The following is a 21,468-nucleotide window of genomic DNA, read 5'->3' as shown; positions in this document are numbered from 1 at the left end:
AAAAACCTCAAGAAGTAAAAAAAAAAAAGTATGCTTCAACCTGTATTCAAATACCATCAGTTCTATCTATGGGAATGGACAGCATTTTCATCCTAAGTCCTTCAGAGTTGTCTTGGATCACTGTATTGCTGAGAAAAGCTAAGTCATTCAGAGCTGATCATCTTACAGTATTTGCAGCAGCTCATGCACGTTTTTCCAGGTTTTTCTGAGAACATCTTGCTCATCATTTCTTATAGTACAATAGTATTATATCATAATCACATATTACAATTTGTTCAGCCATGCCCCAATTGATGAGCATCCCCCTCACTTTCTAATTCTTTGACCCCAGAAAAAACTGCTATAAATACTTTTGTACATATAAGTCCTTTTCCTTTCTGGGAAACCAATTACTTTTAAAGCATGATTTTTTCCCCCTATCCTAAGTTCACAAACCCCCTGAAATTTAACCCCAGGTTAAGAATCCCTCAACTACAGGTAAAGAGACATAAATTTTCAGAAACAGTCAATGAGTGAAATTGTTTTGCTGGATTATACTTATTTGTCACAAGGGAAAGGATTCTATTTGGAAAAGAGGAATTGTGAGAGAGGGATTTGGTGAATAATGATAGCTATGCAAAAGAGAGAGAAAGAATAGAGTACCAACAAAATATATTTTAGAATAATGGGATACTGGAGATCTTACCATAAAAATACAAGAAGCAGAGGATCATATACCTTTTATAGCTATGGATAAGGGATGAATTCTTAACCAAACAAGGGTCAGATAAAAGAATTAATTTCAATTACATGAAATTGAAAAGTTTTTGCACAAACAAAATTGCTAGGATAAATAAATGTCAACAGTTTGTATCAGATGTCTCTGAGAAAGAGTGTAACAGCTAAGTTATGTGAAGGGGCTCCCTGAACGTGTCTTCTTAACTTGCCATGTTTTCCAGAAACACTGGACCTGGAGTATGCAAGGAGGCCCTGAATGTGTCAAGGACAAAGCCCCAGTGTGAGCTGACATAATTTGTTGTTTGCACCCCAAGCTGGATTCTCTGTTTGTCCTTGGGAGTCAAGACAGGCACCAGTCAGTGTGCACCAGAATGAAAAACTGCTTGTGCAGCTGGGACCCCTTGCAGGTAAGCAGACCATCATATCTTCATGTCTAGCAGTTCCCAAGGGAAAAGAATGCTGCTTTTGTCATCTTACTTATTAATGATTTCTCTGCCCCTTCAGGTGGGAATTAGTTCATTGTCACTCCTACTGCTCTCTCTCTCTCTCCTCCCATGCCACTCCCATTTAGGAGGAGATTGCTGTTCCTCTTCCTCCCTTTGTTGAAATTTCATAAATATGCAAGCTTTTGTTTGGACTGTGAACTCCTTGCACCTGGAGTTCCACATGCATGTTGATTTCTCTTATAATAAGAGAACAATTATAATTGTAAAGCTGAAATAAGTTGCAACACATGTCTCATGGACCTGTGATTTTTTTTGGTTAACAGATATAAAGACAAAAGAAATATATAAGACCAAAAGTCATTCCCTAATACAGAAGTGGTCAAAGGACAGCAACAAACAGTTCTCCAATACAGTGCAAACTTTTAAGAAACTCCCTAAATCACTAGTAAGAGAAATACAGATAAAAATAACCCTGAGACTTCACCTTACACTCAGCAAAATGGCAAGATGACAAAAGAAGGAACTACTCAATGTCAGAGGGGTTGTAGAAAAGAGAGGCACACTAATGCATTGTTTGTGGAGCTGTAAAATGACACAATTCTGAAAAAAAATTGGAATAATGCAAATAAAGTGAATAAAATATCCATACTCTTCGATCTTAAGATTCCCAAGGAGGTCTATGACAAAAAGAAAAACATCAAACATTTTTATCAGCCCTTTTTGCTGTAGCAAAGAACACACTGACTAGTCAACGCAACTATTAATTTGGTAGACAAATTAATGGGATATTGCTATGCTGTAAGAAATGACAAACATACTCTGTACAGACAAGCCTGGAAATACATATATGAACTCACGCCAAGTGAAACAGCAGAAAACAAGAAAATAACGTAAGCAATGACTCGAGCAATTTAAATGTAAAGAACAACAATAAAATAAAATAAAAAATTATTGCTGCAATATTACAATGACTGAGCTTGGCCCTAAATAAAAGATATTTAAAAAAAAAACAATCCTTCCCCACCACTTTGAAGGAGCGAGGAGTCCAGAGGTGTGGCACATTGCATGTAATGTTACTTTTTCAATGCAATGATTGGTTTTGCTAAATTTTTTTGTCCTACCCTTTTTTCTTTTTTTTACTGTAAGGGACAGCTTTCTGGCGGGACGGGGTTGGAGGGGGCCCGCAATGTAGAGGGAGGCATGTGAGTGAAATACAGGTAACATAAAAGTGAAAGTCATAAACAAAAACCCCATTTAAAAAAAAAATCCAATAGAACAGGGTGATTTGAGAAATCTACCACACCCACAACAGAAATTATCAAGCACCCTGTAGTTCTTTCACTCCTCTGTGATACCATGAGGGTTTGATAACCAATGTGTGAACTTACTCATTCAGTAACTAATACAATTTACAAATGCATGAGTATCTATGACTGTCTGTATACCCATGTGTATGGTAGTCTTGCCAAAGTTTCTTGGTTAGTAATAAAACTCTTGACTAAGACAATAAAACTGTGGAAAACACATTTTTTTAAAAGAATACATGTTTAAGTAGTGGACATTGGTAAAGAAAAGAACCATCTCTTCATCAAAGCCTAGAACAGAGAAGGAAATAAAGGGGATGGATGGTGTCAATGGATTGTGCGATTTGAAAGAAGGGGAAGTGATGGACTCTTGACAATGACTTCTATTTCTAGGCAAAGGATAGCACAAGCTGCTCAGTGAGAAATGTAAAGGGGGCAGATTCCATGTTAACCCTTAAGGATGAGTTCAGAATAGCCTTTGTAGGTAGCAGGATAGGGAAGCATTATTTAAAGAGGACTAAAAAGAATTGCCATCCTTCTATAAGGGACCAACTGAAATAAGATAACTATGTAGACGACAAAGCTCAGTTAATTACATGAAAAATGGAATTAACTTGTTTTTCATAAATAGTTATATTAACATAGCCAGCACCTGAATATCTATGTTACACATCAAGAAAATAAGGTGTTTATATATTGTGGTATAAGACAAAACATGCAGCTTCCTAGTTTTAAAAATCCAATCTCTCTAGCATGTCAATTTTTTTAAATTATTTATTCATTTTTGGTTTTCAACACTCACATTTATAAGGTTTTAAATTCTAAATTTTCCTCCCTCTTATCTCTTCCCTCCCCAAGACAGCATGCAATCTGATACAGGCTATACACATACAATCATATTAAACATATTTCCACATTAGTCACGCTGTGAAAAAAAGAATCAGAAAAGAGGAAAACCATGAGAAATTTTTTTAAAAAAAGGAAATAGTATGCTTCAATCTGCATTCAGACTCCACAGTTCTTTTTCTGGATGTGGACAGCATTTTCCACCATGAATGTCTTCTGGAATTGACTTAGATCATTGCATTGCTGAGAAGAGCTAAAAGTGTATCAAGGTCAGTCATCACACAATGTCCAGCTTGTCAATTTTCAAAATAATTTGTTTTAAACATTTCTCCCCTATCTTAGATTGTAATCCAAGATTAACAGTTACTCGTGAGATTTTGTAACATCTTAGAAAGAAAAACAACTAACAAAAAGTCCAATCATCTGGCCTTATTGAAGATTATATTTAAAAGTAAATAGTTACTACTCAAGTTTAGTTATATTGATGGGCAAGGATGTTTTTATTTTTTAAAAATTCTAAAAGGTAAACTTCTAGTAATAGATAGTTGCAAAGGGCATATTATATAAAGGATGTGATGGATGTTAGAATTTTTTTTTAAAAAAGCAATAAGATAAAGCAATGCTTGGATATGGGGAAGAAAAGAAGAGTCAAAGATAAAATTCCGTATTTGTAAAGTACTAAGATTCACTGAGCAACTTCTCCATAGATAAGTGATATAGTGCAATTATTACCTATTTTACAGATAAACAAACTAAGGTTCAGAAAGATTAAGTGATCTATCCATGACTATGATTACTAAGTGTCAGATCTGGACTTCAAACATCAGGTTTTCAAGATTCCTAAGTCCAACACTGTTTTCCCATTATGCTGTCCTACCTAACTCACTACTCTAAGACTTTAAACCTACTAGAAAGACAGTGGTACTATCAATGGAAATATACAGGCTATGAGGAATGGCAAGTACGTAGAAAATAAGTTCAGTCTGGACATATTAAGAATTCAGATAAAAAAACCTGAAAGCTTCCTTGCACTGAGTTACATAATCATATTTACAAAATGAAAATAGAACCAAATCAAATAGTTATAACCAGCACCATTTGGTTCATAGCATACTTACCTAATCGAGGTCTAGGCCTGAACACCAGTTCTAATCCTTTCACTTCCAGTGCACAATTATCTTGTAACAATGAACCCCAAGGAACAGAGAGAGAAATTGACTGAATAAATCCTTCTGTAACTTCTAGAGGTGCATCTGCAGACTCCAGAATTTCATTGAGACTCTAAGGAGAGAACAGAAGTTCATTTTTAAAATTATATTTGAAAACAGCTTATATATAAAACTGAACACAGTATATACAATTTAGTAATAAGAGCAAGTTGAAAATACTATATATACTTTTATTTTAAACTAAACATTTGAATGTCTACTATGTGGAAGACACTACATCACTGTGCTTACTCTTTACTTCTTATATCACACATTAACAAAAGAGATTCATATGTTGAGATTCAGGGATGGATCATGTTATCCATACATCCCAGGGAACATCTAGCACAGTGTTAAGCACACTGAGAGAAAATATGCTAGAAAGGAAAAAGCATTCACTGACCTGGAGTCCTAAGTCCCACTTGTTCTTTGTGAACTGCAATTTACAAAATGAGAATAATAATACTTGTGCTACCAATCCCACAGGGTTGTTTTGAGATTTAAATGGCATAACACATGTAAAGTGGTTTGTAAACCTCAAGGGGTGTGCTGGTAAATGTTTAACAACAAGCTCTCAAAAAAAGCAAGAGATACTTTTAAGTATAACCTGCATTGTTAACATTTCCTCCATCATTTTCTTAAGGCTAAAGAATCAACAAAACACAAGGCCATATTTGTAGCATTTGCTGATTTCTGAAGTATAAAAGCTCACACTAAAATTTTAACAAGTGCCTCTGGAAAACTGACAGGCAACTGGCTCCAATATATCCCCTGAGGAGACATTATATATAGACAACCTATAAAGTAAGGCATTCATATATATGTTGACTGATTAAAGAGAGATGGAAGATTCTTCCCCATGAGATTCACCACTTCTTCACATTTCAAAACTCACTGATATCCCCCATCCTTTCCTTCATTTCAGTCTAATGAAGTGCTTCTCTGGGAGATGAACCTCTCTACATGTATCCTTGATCCCATCTCTTCCCATTTTTCTTCAGCAAAACAGGCCCCACGATCCTCTCCCCTTTCTCTCTAATCCTATTTTTTGCTATTACTAGTTCCTTCCCTGCTGTCTACAAACATACCCATCTCCCTCTCTTATCCTTCAAAAATCCTCATAGATGGAAAATGCTACCCTCATCCAGAGAAAGAACTCAGGAATCTGAATGCAGACGGAAGCACGCTATTTGATAACCTCTTCTTTTGTTAACTTTGTTTTGTTTCTACTTTCCGGTGATTCCTCCCAATAGTTCTAACTCTTCTTTACATTATGACTAATGTGAAAATATACTGCATAGGAATGTATAAGTAGAGCCTACATCAGATGGCACATTGTCTTAGGGAAGGGGAAGGAAAAGAAGGGGGAGAAAATTTTAAACTCAAAATCTTATGGAAGTAAATGTTGAAAACTAAAAATAAATAATTTTTAAATTTTTTTTAAATCCTCATAGACACTACCATCTCTCAAGTTCCCATCCTATCTTTACTCCCTTTTTTAGCCAAACTCCTAGAAAAAACTGTATATACTCTTGTCTGTCACTTCTTCTCTTCTCATTCACTTCTCAACCGCTTTTGCAATCTAGCTTCCAATCTCATTATTCAACTGAAACTGCTCTAGCTAGTTACCAAAAATCTCAACTGTCAAAACCAACTTTTCTCAACCTCATCTTACTAAACCTCTCTTGAAACACTTAACACTACTGACCACCCTGTCTTCCATGTTACTCTCTCTTGTCTAAGTCTTTATAACATTGTTCTACCTTGGCTTTCCTCCCAGTCTGCAACTGCCTACTAGATATCTCAAATCCAACATAATACAAGAAAGAATTCATCTCTCTCCCCACAAGCCAACTCTCTTCTAAACTCCCCTACTGTCATCAAGAGTATCACCATCCTTTCTAGTCATCCAGGTTGGTAATCATGGCATTATCCTTTACTTCTCACTATTCCTCACTCCAGATATTCAATCACTTCCCAAATCTTGTCACTTCTACTTCCCTATCTCTCATAAGGCCTCATCTCTCTACTCACAAGCCACCATCTCAGGTTAGGCCCCAATAATCTTTCACTTGGTCTACCACAACAGCTTCCTAATTGGTTTTCCTGCTTCAAATCTAACCTCACTACTATCCATTTTCCACAAAGCTACTAGTAGTTTTTCTGAAATACAGGACTGACCATGTCACTTCCTCAATCAATAAACTCCAAACACTTGTGATTGTCTTTAGGATCAAATATAAATTCCTCTGTTTGGTTTTTAAAGCCCAATAAAACCTGGTCCTGGTCTACCTTTCCAAAGTCTTCTAGCACTGCTGACAAACTGGCTTTCTTAGTACTCCACACACAACATGCTATGTCAGATTTTTACACTGGCAGTCTCCCATGTCCAGAATGCACTCTTCCATGACTAGAATGTACCAGTTAGATCCCTTTTTCCTTCAAAATTCAGCTCAGGCACCAGCATCAACACATGAAGTCTTTCCAGATCCCCTGGCTCTTAATGTCCTTCCCTCCAAAATTACTTTGTATATATTTTCTATTTATGTATATACACACATGCTGTCTTGTCCGAGAGAATACAAGCTCTTTGAGGAAGAGGACTTTTTCATTTTTGGGTTTTTGGTTTTTTGTGGGGTTTTTTTGGCTAGGCAATGGGGTTAAGTGACCTGCCCAGGGCCACACAGCTAGTAAATGTTATGTGTCTGAGGCCACATTTGAACTCAGGTCGTCCTGACTTCAGGGCCAGTGCTCTATCCACTGTGCCACCTAGCTGCCCCTCATTTTTGTTTTTATATCCTCAGTGCAAAGTGCCTGGGCCATAATAGGCACTTATTAGGGGAAGAAAAGGGAAGCTTTTTTTTGTAAATATTATCTCATTTGATCTTCACAACAATCCTATAAGGTGGATGCTTAATAAATGCTTGTTGATTGATACTTGGGCATCAGCTATACGCTATCAAAAAGGACATATAGAAGGCGCAGCTAGCTGGCGCAGTGGACAGAGCACCAGCCCTGGATTCAGGAAGACCTGTGTTCAATTCCAGCCTCAGATACATTAAAAAAAAAAAGGAAAAAAAAACTACTTACTAGCTGTGTGACCCTGGGCAAGTCACTTAACTCCACTGCCTATCCAAAAAAAAAAAGGCATAGAGAATATGGCTGACTTTCCAGATGACAGTTCTCTAGTTTCAGCTCTCAAACATACCAAGACTCTCTCATGGGAATCAGAATGGTAGAGTGGAAAGAGTGTAGGATTTTAAGTTAGAGGGCCTGGGTTCAAATACTAACTCTGCTGCTTAGTGACCTGGGCAAAGTCATCTTTTATCTCTGAGCTTCAGTTTTTCTAATGTTTGAAATGATGGCTGGGTTACGTCACTTCTAAAGTTCCTTCCAACTTGAATCTATACTCTTATAATCCTAAGCTTTATATTTTATTCATTACTGCCAAACTTCCGAAATTTAGCTAGCGAAAAGGACCTGTGCTTTACACTTAAAACAAGCTGCTAGAGTACAAACTAATAAGACAGGGCAAACAGATTTGCAAAATGGAACAATAAGTCTAAATTGTAATGATTGTGCAAGTTAGCAGCAAGATGACTTGGTATAATTTTAACTAAAAAAAGAGCATACTCCCCTAATACATATTGGAATCTAAAGAAGAAATGGATAATTTTAACCATTCTACCCCTTCCAGCTATTGTCCCATCTGTCTCCTCCCCTTCATCCTAATTGTCTAATATTACAATGGATCTATAATCTTATAAAGATGAACAGTCCTTCCTATGATGATAATTGCAACCTGATTCATACCTGCCTATCCTATACATATCTATATCCATAGTGGTGAGCATGCAGGTATCAAACACTCACTGTGCTGGGAGTCTTCCTCTAGACCCACTGACATGGCATAATTATCAACAGAGCATGCAAGATGAATGTCAGTTATTCCTCACTCTCATACAAGTCCAGATCATCCTTTTTTTCTACTTACACATTTCTCTGATGACATATTTTACAACACCTCTCCAGCATAATTCCTCTTTCATAATGTGTGGAGCCCTGCTTATTCAACCATTAATTTTTTTTAAATTCTGAACTTAACACACAAAAAAGAGCATTTCCATATACAATGGACACAATAAGAGGATTCTACATAAAAACATGAATCTCTAATTCACACTGCTTGCTTTTTTTAAGCATGGAGTAAATTCTACCCATGTATTTCAAAACTGCTTTGCTTATGATTACTTTTAAACTTTGTGCATTTAAAAAATACTTCACCAGCCCTCATCACCACTGGTAATCCTACTCTCCCTTAACACTGCTACCCCCACCAATTTATTAAAAGGGGGAAAAAATCCTTATAAAAAAATATCCTACTCAAACAGAATGAATCCACAAGGAGCCATGTTTTAAAAATGTATGACTCAGTACCTTAAGTCCATCTTGAGGACCTAGGGGGCCACGTGTGGCCTCAAGGCCACAGGTTCCCCACTCCTTCCCTACACATTCTGCCATATTTGTACATAATCTTATTATTGAACCCTAATTATGGAACAGTAAACCCCAGCTCTTTCTTCTTCCTTTTCATACTAGTCCTCCTTTCGCCCTCCCTTCTTTTTCCCTTATGAAAACACTCAGAGCAGAAGTAATTCTTCCCCCTCTCCTACCAGGACCTCTTTTTATTTAGCTCCCTCAATACCTTTTGAAGACATCTTAAGGTTCTGAAGAGATATCTGCTTCTTTTCCCCCTCTTAAAATATTAGCACTATATCATCACATGGCTCCTTCTAATTGCTCAAATATCTTTACCTTTCTCTAGACTCCAACTCAGGTCTTTTCATCACAAATGCTTGAACATACTCTCTTCTATTAAAGGACTATTTCCCCCCACGGGATTATACTCAAGTTTGCAAGGTAAATTATTCTTGGTTATGAACCTATATTTTTTGTGTTCTAAAGTTCTATGTTCCATGATCTCTCATTTTTAGCAGAAGTTGCCAGGTTTTATGTGATCCTGACTGCAGTTCCTGGAATATAAGTTGTTTCTTTCTTGATGCTTGCAGTGTTTTTTTTTTCTTTGAGATGGGAATTCTGGATTTTGACCACAACATTTTTAGGAGTGTCATTTTCCTTTGGGGCTCCTTTCAGAAGGTGAACAGTGAATTGTTTCTATCTTCTCTTTACCCTTTGGCTCTAACAGATCTGGGCAGTTATCTTGAAATACAGTGTTCAGGTTTGCTTGTTTGTTTTTTCCAAGTATTCAGTGGTTTTAAAATTCTCTCTCCTTGATCTACTTTCCAGGTCAGTTGTTTTGTATTATGATATCTTTCAGCCTTTTGACATTATTATATACATATATATATTTTATCTCACAGAATCACTGACTTTTATTTAGCCCATTCTAATTTTCGGGGAGCTTGTTGCCAGAGCAAAGCTGTGAATCTCTTGTGCCAAGCATTCAATTCCCTTTCCAATTCTTTCTTCCATATTTCTCAATTTTTTGTTTACTTTTTTATTCAATTTTATTCTTACTTTCATTTCCAAATTCTCTCCCTTCTTCCACCCTCTTCCCAACACTGCTGTCCAGATGTTTCAGTCATGTCAATATCTGACTCTTCACGACCCTTTTTGGGGTTTTCTTGACAAAGACAGTGGAGTCAATTTGCCATTTCCTTCTCTAGCTCATTTTAGAGATGAGGAAACTAAGGCTAACAGGATTAAGTGATCTCTCAGTGTCACATAGCTATTAAGTGCCCTGAGGCCAAATTTGAACTCAGGAGTCTTCCTGACTCCAGGCCCAGCACTGTATCCACTGCACCACCTAGCTGCCATCCACAACACATTGAAAAGGCAAGAAATATAATAGCCGTTATACCTAGGAAGTCATGCCAACCATATTTCCACATGAGGAAGGGAAGGAGGAAGTAAAAAGGGAAGGGAAGAAGGGACAGGAAAAGGAAGGAAGCGATGAGAAAAGGAAGGAAGGAATAAAAATGTGTTTCAATCTAATCTGCACTCTGAGTCCATCAGTTTTCTATCTGGAGGTGGTTAAATATTTTTCATCATGAGGCCTTTGGAATTATAGTAGATTGTACTGATCAGTTACTAAGTCTTTTACAGCTGATTAATTTTACAATATTGCTGTTACTATATAAATGATTCTCCTTACTTCACTTACTTTACTCTGCTTTAATTCATATAAGTCTTCCCAGATTTTTCTGAAACCATCCTCTTTCATAATTTTTTACAGAACAATAGTATTCCATCACATTCATGCACCATAACTTGTTCAGCCATTCCTCACTTGATGGACATCCCCTCAGATTCTAATTGTTTGCCACCAAATATTTTTGTACACGTGGGTCTTTTTCCTTTCATCAATCTGAGGTATATAGGCCTACTAGTAGTATTGCTAGGTCAAAGGATATGCAAGGTTTCATAGATTTTTGGGTATAGTTCCAAACTGCTCTCCAGAATGACTGGATTAGATGATAGCTCTACCAAAAGTACATCCCCTCCAGCATTTCTCATTTTTCTTTTCAGTCGTCTTAGCCAATCTGATGGGTATGAGAAGGTACCTCAGAATTGTTTTAATTTATATTTGTCTAATTAGTGATTTAGAGCATTTTTTTCATCACTTTTGATAATTTTGATTTGTTCCTCTGAAAAATGCCTATTCATATCCTTTGACCATTCATCAATTGGCAAACTGCTCCAATTTTTATAAATCTTGCTCAATTCCCTATTAAGCCTTTATCACAGAAATTTGAAAAATTTTTTCCCAGTTTTTTGTTCTTCTTTTAGTAATACTGGTTTTGCATTTTAATTTTATTTAATAAAAATTATCTATTTTATCTCCTTTGAACCTCTCTACCTCTTATCTGGCCATGGATTCTTCCCCAATCCATAAATCTGAGAGGTAGTTTCTTCCATGTTCCCTTAATTTGTTTATTATATCACCGTTTTTGTCTAAATCATGTACTATTTTGAGCATATCTTGGTATATAGTGTAATCTCATTTCTTTTTCAATCTTTTCCTCTGGCACTCTCATTTCATTTATCAAATATTTTTAACTTTTTTTAACTCTTGCTTCAGCTCTTCCAGGAATTCTAGTTGAACTTGTACCCAACCTGTGTTTTTCTTTTAAGCTTTGCTTGTAGTTATTTTGGAGTCATTTTGTACTTCTGGATTGTGTCTTGAGCATTTATGTCTAAATACTAGCTTATTATAGTAGGATTATTTTTTGTTTTCTCATTCTTCTAGTCTTCTTCCTCACTTTGAACCTAATATTAGGGCCAGATGATATGTACTTCTGGAGGGGAAGTCCCACTGCTGTTTTCTTGGAGCCAAGCTATTCCAGGATCACAAAGAGAGCTAATGTTGGGGACTTACAAACTTTCAGGCCTTCCAAAGTGGTCTGATCCACAGCAAAGTCTAATTTCTGATCTCCTAATCTAAGCTCTACAAATTCCTGACCTGGGTTTGAGCCTAAGCAACACCCCTAGTGCTTGTACCTGGAATTCCAGTAAACTGACACTGAATTCAGCCACTATTAATCATCTGGAAAGCTCTGCTCATTCAAAGTGGTAGAACTGAAGATTACCTTTTAATCTGAGATTTATACCATAGTTATTCCATCACAGGCTTCAGAATACTCCATGCAGTTGTTCCTTGACCCAGTACCCAAGGTATGAAGACTTCTCTGGTGGCCAATAAACATTTATTAAGCAGCTACTAGGTGCCAGTCTCTCAAGGAGTTTATAGGGAAGACAATATGCAACCAATTATCTTAGGGATAATCAACAGAGGGAAGGAAGTAAGGAGGATCTAGGAACTAAAACTAAAAAAGATTGGAAAAGGTTTCCCGTAGAAGATGGGATTTTAGCTGGGACATGAAGAAATCCAGGGAAGCCAGGAAGCAGAGGTGATGGCAGCCATGGGGAGCAGCCTGTGGGAAAAAAATGCTAAGAAGTCATGAGATAGTGCATATTGTGTGAGAAACAGGAAAGAGGTCAGTGCCACTGGATCACAGAAGGGGAAAGGAGGAAGAGCGGACCACAGAGGAGAGAGATAAGATGTAAGATGCCTGGAAAGTTGGGGGGGGGGAAGCAAGTTATAAAGGGGTTTGAATGCCAGAGTATTTTATATTTTATCCTGAAGGTGATAGGAAACTACTGGAGTTTATGGAGGAGATAGAGGGGTATAACATGGTCAGACTTGTACTTCAAGAAGATCATGATCTTTGAGTAGAAAGTATAATGGAGTGGGGAAAGAATAGTAGCAGGCAACCCACCAATAGCAGGCTACTGCAGGCATGAGGTGATGAAGGTCTACACCAGAAAGTTGCCAGAGCCAGAGGAGATAAGGGCGAGTATACGAGAAATGTTACCAAGGTAAAATCAATAGGTCTTAGCAGCAGATTGGATATGGGGCATGAGAGAGAGAGAGAAAGGAGTTGAAGATGTCTATCTCCCTTTGCAGACCAGAGATGGATAAACGACGCACTGTGGTTATTTCTTGTATTTCACGATCAGGACTAGGTCTGATCATTTTCTAGAGCTATTTGGAAGACTTGAGGAATATAGCTAGGCTGTACTTCTTCCTACTACTCCCTTCTTTAATCTCTTTTACAAGAAGTATGAAGGTTCTTTAGAGTTTAAAAGGTTTTGGCTTCTCTCATTTCTTAATCTTGAACCATATTTTCCAATATATTTTTCATTGTCCTCTTTTTTGCCCACCTCTGCACTGAGATCAACAAATGTCAAAGTATTATACATTGATACAATTTGGAGCATCTTAGAAAGCACTCCATAGAATTTCTCTACTTTATCCTGCAAAACTACTTTATTAACTGCAAAACTTCTTGGGGAAAAAAATGTCTTCACAGTATCTCCCCACTCCCTTACCACTCACTCTTTGCTCTTTATAAAAGGTTTCCATTCTCACCACTCTACTGAAATTGCTTTCTCAGTGATTTCCAATGACTTCCTAACTGGGCCCTCGCGGCTGCTCCGCAATCCTACTAGACCTCCCTTATCAACTCACAATCCCACTCTCCACAGCTGCTCTTCCAAACCTTTTTCATTCCTCCTCAAACCTTCCGTGACTCCCCCTCCCCATACTCTCTCTGTTGAGATCCTTGTCCCCCATTTTACAGAAAAAAATTGAAGCTATTCACCATAAACTCCCTCTTCTCTCCTCTTCCTCATCTCCTGTGACTCAGGTGCCTTCACCCCTTTCTTAAGTGATGAAGTGGCGTTACTACTTACCAAGGCTAATTCCTTTATTTATTCATGTGATCCCATGCCATCCTGTCTCCTCCAACAAACTGTCCCCTCTGTCCTTCCCTACCCCTTCACTTATTTTCAATCTCTCCCTCTCCACTGGATCATTTCCTATCGCCTACAATAATGCACATGCCTCCTCTATCCTGAAAAAACTCTCATTTGATCTTTCTACCCCTGCTAACTATCATCCTATGTCTCTTCTGCCCTTTGTAGCTAAATTCCTCAAAAGACTGTCTATGATAGGGACCTCCACTTTCTCTCCTCCCACTTTCTTAATCCCTTACAATTCTCCTGGTTTCTGACTTTATTATTCTACCAAAACTCCTCTCTCCAAAGTTATTAATGATCTCTTAGTTGCCAAATCCAGTGGCTTTTTCTCAATCTTCATTCTCCTTGACCTCTCTACAGCTTTTGAGACTGCTGATCACTCTCTCCTCTCTTTTTTCTAAGTTTTCAGGACAACATTCTCTCCTAGTTTTCCTTCTATCTGCCCACACCTGTCTCCTTTGCTGGATCTTCCTCCAGATCACACCCTTTTACCTGTAGGTGTCCCTCAAGGTTCTGTCTTGGGCCCTCTTCTCTTTTCCCTCTATACTACTTCACTTGGTGATCTGATCAGCGACCATGGATTTAACTGTCATCTCTGTGCTAATGATTCTCAAATCTACCTTTCCTGTTCCAATCTCGAATTTCAAACCACCTTTCAGATATTCCAAACTGGAAGTCCAAGGCATCTTAAACTAACAGAACTCATTTTTCCCCCTAAACCTTACCTCCTTAACTTACCTTCCCTATTATGGTCCTCTCCTCTCCCTACATGGGGTATCATACCCTTTCCTGAGGGTACTCTGCCCAAAGGAAAGTAAATTTTGAAGGCTGAAGCCTACCTTTGATACCTTAGGGTTTACTAGGCTTCATTCTTAAAGACCATGCAGTAACCCAATTTGCTCTAGCTCTCACTGATTGGCCAACAATAGGTCCCTGCCTAAGTACCAGTTAATGGTTATGTTTTAGGCCCTGATGGCTCAGAATGAAAGTAAATAAATACTATTACTATAAATACTAATACTATTGTTTCTCTTTTGTCCAGAAACAACCCTAAAGGTCTCCTCTCCCAATATGATTTTTTTTTTAATTAAAGGGGCCATCCCTTGGCTCACTTCCTAAACAACCCTAATAACTGAATAGGCATTGCCTGAAGCAGTGAGAACTTAGAAAGACCTTAGCTTAAAAAGGCCAAGGTCTACCACTGCATCCTGAGCTATCTCCAGTTGTCATGATCTACATCTGGCCACTGGACCCAGATGGCTCTGGAGGAAATGTGAGGCTGGTAACTTTGTACAGCCTTCCCTCACTGCAATCCAAGTCATTTGCAAGTCACGGCATTATCTTCCCGGTGTCATGGTCCTCTTCAAGAACAAAGGACAAACCACACACATAACCACAACAATTTTGCCTTTGCAACATTTCTCAGATATGTCCCTTTCTCTCCTTTGACACTGTTGATGGGGATGGGATCTGAACCCCTAAAAGGAAAAGACCATGTCTTTCTTTGAAAGCAACCCAGTTCCTGAATTTCCCCATACATTTCAGTAACCCAGCTCGCCGGTGCCTCTGCCAGAGACATCTGGCACCTCAGCCCACTCCGATTACTTAATTAGCTTACTAGACACCCCAGTTATTCCCATGGTTTTTTTCTGTATAGAAGTACCAATCTTACCCCTATTAAATTTTGAAGATTCTTAGGAATCTCACTTGCCTAACTGGTGTCATAATAAAACCTTACTACTCTGACTGAAAGAAGACTTTTGGTTGAATTCTTTCAAGGCAGACCCACCCTGTACCTCTGCGCTTCGGGGTTCCTGGAACCCCAAACTACATCACTGTCACTACTCTAGTGCAGTCCCTCATCAACTCATGCCTGGATTACTGCAATAGTCTGCTGATGGTTCTGCCTACCTCACGTCTCTCCCCATCCCAATCCATTCAGCCACCAAAGTGATTCCAATCATGTCATTCCCCTACTCAATAAACTCCAATGGCTTCTTATTACCTCCAGGAACAAATATAAAATGCTTGTTTGACAATCAAAGCCCCTTATAACCTAGCACCCCCCTACCTTTCCTGACTTCTTACATCTTACTCCTCAATACATACTCTTAAATTCAGTGATGACAGCCTCCTGGATGTTCCACAAACAAGACAATCCATCTCTTGGCTCCCATTTTCTCTGGCTCTCCCTCATGCCTGGAATGTTCTCCTTGCTCCTCTCCAACTACTAACCTTCCTGGCTTTAAGTCCCAACTGAAATCCCAACTTCTACAGGCAGCCTTCCCCAACCCTTCTTAATTCCAGAACCTTCCCTCTTTTAATTATTTCCTATCAATCTTTTATATAGCTTGCTTTGTATATATTTGCATGCAGGTCTCCTCCATTAGACTGTAAGCTCCCTAAGGGCAGGGCCTCTTTGTCTCTTTTTGTATCCCCAGCACTTAACACAGTGCCCAGCACAGAGTAGGAGTTTAATAAGTGTTGATTGATAATATATTTTATCTTGAGCATCCTCAAAGAACCTAGACACATTCAGCTAAATGACAATCTCAAGTAAAAAGCTTTTAAAATATTTAATACCTCTTTACTATGAATATTGAATTAAATTGGAAGATATTAAGGACACCTTTATAAATACTTTATAAGTAGAAAAATGGTATAGTAGAAAGATAAGTATACTATAAATAAGAACACCTAGATTCTAATCTAATATCTTACTGCCAAAGTTCAAACTCATTCAATTCATATATGAAACCATTCACAATACTGTACTCCCCTATCTTTTCAGTCTTGAGTCATATTATCTCACTCCATAGAGCTTCAGTCAACCTATATTATTCTCAGTCCCACATACTTGCTCTATGCTTTCCAATCTTCTAGTCTTTCTTCATGTTGTTCGCGATGCCTAGAATGTGCTCCTTATTCCTTTCCAATGACTGAATTCCTACCCATCTTTTAAACTTCCCACAAAAGGTTAGGAGATTCCTGGAATAACACAGAGAATAATATGTACAATTAAGGAGAAAGAAAAGCGGAAGAGTACTACTAATTCAAAAGAGACAAGATCCAGGAAGAAATTCAGCTATTAGACCCCCAATCTCATATGTCTATTAAACACACACACACATACACACACACACACGTATACAAATAGGACTTAATAAACAGGATAAACTAGATATCCTAATGCAAAGAGGTAAACCTGATTTCAAAGATGTCATTAAGTGTGAGAAGGGACTCACGACTGAAAAATATAGCTCCTTACACAGTCCTGTAAGAATCATTTTAGCCTCCTAACATAAAGAAAAGAGTAGAGGCTTCCGATAAAGATAAGGAGGAAGAGGAGGAGGAAGTAGAGGAGGACGATGATGATGATAACTGAAATTTATGTACAACACCAAAGTTTTCTAAATTCTTTACATAATATCTCATTTGAAACTCACAACAGTTTTTTATAGATAAAGAAACAAATCTGAGTGGACTAACTTGCCAAAGGTTAGTTATCAGAAGCAGAATTTGAATCCAAATGTCCCTGATTCCAAGTCCAGCACCACACAACTATATCTTGTTGTCTCTAATAAAAAGAATTGGGTAATAGTGTGTTTTTTAGCTATACTGGGGGTAAGAAAAAGATACGGGGGAAAAGGATAAGTCCATTCATAAGTACAAATGAGATAACGAATGACAATGGAAAAAGTGAAATTTTTCATCTCTTATTTTGCTTCTCTGTTCTCTTCCCAGGAATGGTCTTTGGACTGAGGACAGAAAAATCATCAAGGAATAGAAATGTAAAATAGACAGGCAACATATAACTACTTTTAATGAGTTCAACTCATCAAGCCCAGAAAAACTACCTCTTAGAGCAATTTTGTGCTGAGTTTTGCTTTTATGCTATGATTTATACAGAACCTACACTTGGAATCACAATTCCATATTCATTCCTGAGTCTTCTGGCAACTACATGGAACTTATACTTTGATTTGCCTGTTCATTCACAAGTCTCCTAATTCTCCACAATTCCTCACAGCAAAAAACATTGTGCACTGAATAAAAAAAAGTTTTGAGAACCACTGACTTAAGAGTACTGAAAGAATTAGCAGATATAAGTGTTAAACCATTGTCCGTGTCCATGTTGTTTGAAAACTACCAGAGAATTCAAAGGCACCAATTTTCATAGAGCTATGAATATGGCTAACTTTGTGGCAAAATTCTACAGCACGCTATTAAAAAAATGGTTAGTGAGCACCTAGGGAAGCAATAATCACTAAAAGCCAGCATGGCTTCACCAAGAACCAGTCATTCTAGATTCCTCTCATTTCCTTTTTTGACAGGATAGTTAGTGGCAACATAGAATAGAGGGCACAGTGAAAGTCTTGGAGTTAGAAAGATTTGGCTCCAAATCCTGACTGATATGTAGCTATGTGATCACAGGTAAGTCATTTAACCTTTCAGGGCCCCCGGCAATTAAGACTGTAAGTGATACCCACCAATCTGCATTAACAGAGGGAGACTTCACTTTTACACTATCTCCACAATGATGAAACCTGAGTTCCAAAACAAAACTCAGCCAAAACACTAAATTGGTAGCTAAGCATAGTGGTATAGACACTGAACAAGCAAACTATGCTTATGAATAAGATGGAGAGAGATGAACTATATGTGAGTACAATCAGATTTTGAAGTAAATGAAGACTAGACCCAAAGAGTAGCCATTAGTGCCTCAATCAACAAGTATTCACCAAGTGCCTACTTACTTATATTGATGGTGATGTGCTAGATGCAGGAGGTAGAAAAACAAAAATGAAAGTGACTCTGTTCTCAAGAGGCTAACATTCTAAAAAGAAGCAGCTTACACTTTAACAGAAAATACAACAAATACATCTATAATACGTATGTACAGTACAAATAAAAATAAATATAAAGCAATTTAGATAGGGAAGGGCTTTAAAACTTGGGAGAATTTGAGAGGTCACTAGAAGAGGGCCCCAGAGATCTGTCCTTGATCCGTTTCTAACAATGAGTTGAGGTGACATAGCATAGGTAAAGCATTTTAAGGAATGAAAATAATTTAACTGGTCACTAGATACCTATATCATATCACTACTTAAAAGCAGATATTACATATTTACAAAGGAAGTAATGTAGAAATAAGAAGTGAAAAGATATAATTTGAATCAGAGAAAGAGAAACAGAGAACCATACTAAAACTGATTACTTAAAATACTTTTTTAGCTTCAAATTCTGTTCCTTCATTATCCCCCTCAAAAAAGAAAAAAACAGACCTGAAATTTATATAGAACACTGAAGTTTTCTAAATTCTTTACATAATATCTCATTTGAAACTCACAACAGTTTTTTACAGATAAGGAAACACTGAGTGGACTAACTTGCCAAAGGTTAGTATCAGAAGCAGAATTTGAATCCAAAAGTGCCTGATTCCAAGTCCAGCACCATACCACTATACCTTGTTGTCTCTAATAAAAACAATTGGGTAATGGCACGTTTTTATTATCTATATTGGGGGTAAGAAAAAGATAGAGGGAAAAAAGATAAGTTCATTCTTAAGGGCAAATGAGATAATGAATGACAATGGAAAAAGCGAAGCTTTTCAGCTCTTACTTTGTTTCTCTGTTCTTTTCTCAAGAATGGTTTTTAGATTGAGAAGGAATAGAAAAATTATCAGGGAATATAAGTATAAAACAGTGAAGACAGGCAACATATAACTACTCTCAATGAGTTCGATTTTTTCCAGGATGTTTTCTAAATAAATTCCAAAATGCTTTTCAGTTACAAAAACTATAAAACAACGAACCAAAATTTCTTCAGATCGTAAACTTGTGTAATAAATGGAGGTGAGGGATAGGGTGGGAGGGAGGGTTATTCTATTCTTTCGAGACAAGCCAAAGATTGAATTTAATGTTAAAAAGCATACAGTAAACACGTCCTCATATGATCCTACAAGGCAGCTAGGTGGCTCGATCGATAGAGCAGTAGGCCTGGTGTCAAGAAGACCTGAGTTCAAATCCAGCCTCAGACACTCACTCTGGGCAAATCATTTAAACCTCTGTTTGCCTTAATCCCCTGGAGAAGGAAACTACCAAGAAAACCCCATACTGAGTCACTAAGAGTCGGACACAACTGAGTAACAACAAACGATTCTACGATCCTAAGTACATGGTGACTTAATGTCAAATATATATGAAGCATTACATACTGTAAATCAAACTAAAGCTTTTAAATGCCAACTTGAAATATGCCCCAAAACGGCAACATCCGTTTTTATGGTCTATCCTTAAAAAAGAGCTCTATATTATCCACACAATTTGTTAACTCTGATGGCCTAAAAAGTAACAATCAAGTCTTGTAAAAAATAATCACAATAAAAGAAATTCTAGTTGAGGATTCTGTTAACAGCCAAGAACATCTGTCAACCTAAATACTGTAGAGTTAGTTTTTGGTAAATAAAAAGTTTTGGGCTGTCTATATTAACCAACTCACAAAGTAAGGAAAACTACTCATCTTTCATCCTCTTTCTATGATACCTTGTATCCAACAATACAAAATGTCTAAATCCTATATTTTACCAATATTAATCCCCCAAGTTCTTACCGCCTATCGTGTAGAATACATTACAATATGAAGTAAACAGAATATTTACAATTCCAGGCTTAAATTTTTAAGCAGTCATTCAGACAAGGAAAAAAGAGATTCAAGAAAGGGGCCTGCAAATTATCCAACTGACTCCTTCTTAACCGTATTAACTTCTGCCTTTGGGGTGAGGGAAAGAGAGGAAGAGGGTAAGATTTCCTAACAGGTCCCTGGAGATCCGTGTCACAGCACAGCTCGCCCGCCGGTGGCTCTTACCCATTTGTCCAAGGGGACCTGCCAGAGGGATCCAGTCCCTTGGTAGAGATCCAGGCTGAGCTGTTCTAAGCTCAGCTTCTCCTGCAGGAAGTGGCCCAGGTACCTCTGCAGCAGGTACCTGCAGGCCCTTTTCTTGATAGACTCCGAAAAGGGCCAAGGCATCCTGGCTCGTGGGCGGGCTGCAGCCGGCTACTGCCTTGGGGGCTCAACAACTTTCGGGCTCCAGAACAGCGCCGGCGGGGGGCGGGGAAGAGAGGACACGGAGGCGGCGCGGCGTCGGGGCCTCGACCTCGGCCAGCACGAGTCCCCTTCTTCCTTCGCCTCCGGCCCGGCCCCCTCTGGCGTCTCCCCTAGCTCAGGGACCGGCCGGCGTCCCCATGGCCCGACGCGGCGTGCTACCCGCCAGCTGCTCTAGGCCCCGGCCTCGCGGAGGCTGGGGGAGGGCCCCTAACCCCGGGCGCCCGACAACAGCCGCGGCTGCCGACGAGAGAGAGGCAGAGACAGCGAGCCGAGGACCGGGACGTCGGAGGGCGAAACGCCCCTGGAGCTGAGGAGATCGATCACCACAGCGACGACCCAGAAGCGACTTTGTGGTCTTCCGCCGCGGCTGCGGCTCCCCCTCCCGGGCGTTCGCTCCGTACACCCTCTGGGGAAGCGCCGCCGCCGGAAGTGACGACACAGAGGCGGGGCAGAAGGAGGCGGGGGGAGGGAGAATGAGAACGCTTGAGGCGCTTCCGG

The 21,468-nt window shown here is 38.6% G+C and overlaps 1 protein-coding gene across 1 annotated transcript in view; it reads right to left on the bottom strand.

Annotated features, from left to right (window-relative positions):
- The window catches only part of ATG2B (autophagy related 2B), a 150,306-nt gene extending 128,922 nt beyond the window's left edge, over window positions 1-21,384 (bottom strand). The window contains exons 1-2 of the mRNA XM_021007314.2: window positions 20,731-21,384; window positions 4,432-4,594 (exon numbers count right to left, since the gene is read on the bottom strand). Coding sequence (XP_020862973.1) covers window positions 4,432-4,594; window positions 20,731-20,892 — 325 coding nt within the window. The 5' untranslated portion in view covers window positions 20,893-21,384. The remainder of the gene's footprint in view (window positions 1-4,431; window positions 4,595-20,730) is intronic.
- Between the last annotated feature and the right edge of the window lie 84 nt (window positions 21,385-21,468).

This window comes from Phascolarctos cinereus, unplaced genomic scaffold (genome assembly GCF_003287225.1).
Source record: "Phascolarctos cinereus isolate Bilbo 61053 unplaced genomic scaffold, phaCin_HiC Scaffold_2;HRSCAF=192, whole genome shotgun sequence".
In the NCBI taxonomy this organism is placed as follows: domain Eukaryota; kingdom Metazoa; phylum Chordata; class Mammalia; order Diprotodontia; family Phascolarctidae; genus Phascolarctos; species Phascolarctos cinereus.
This window is presented reverse-complemented; position numbering and strand designations above follow the sequence as displayed.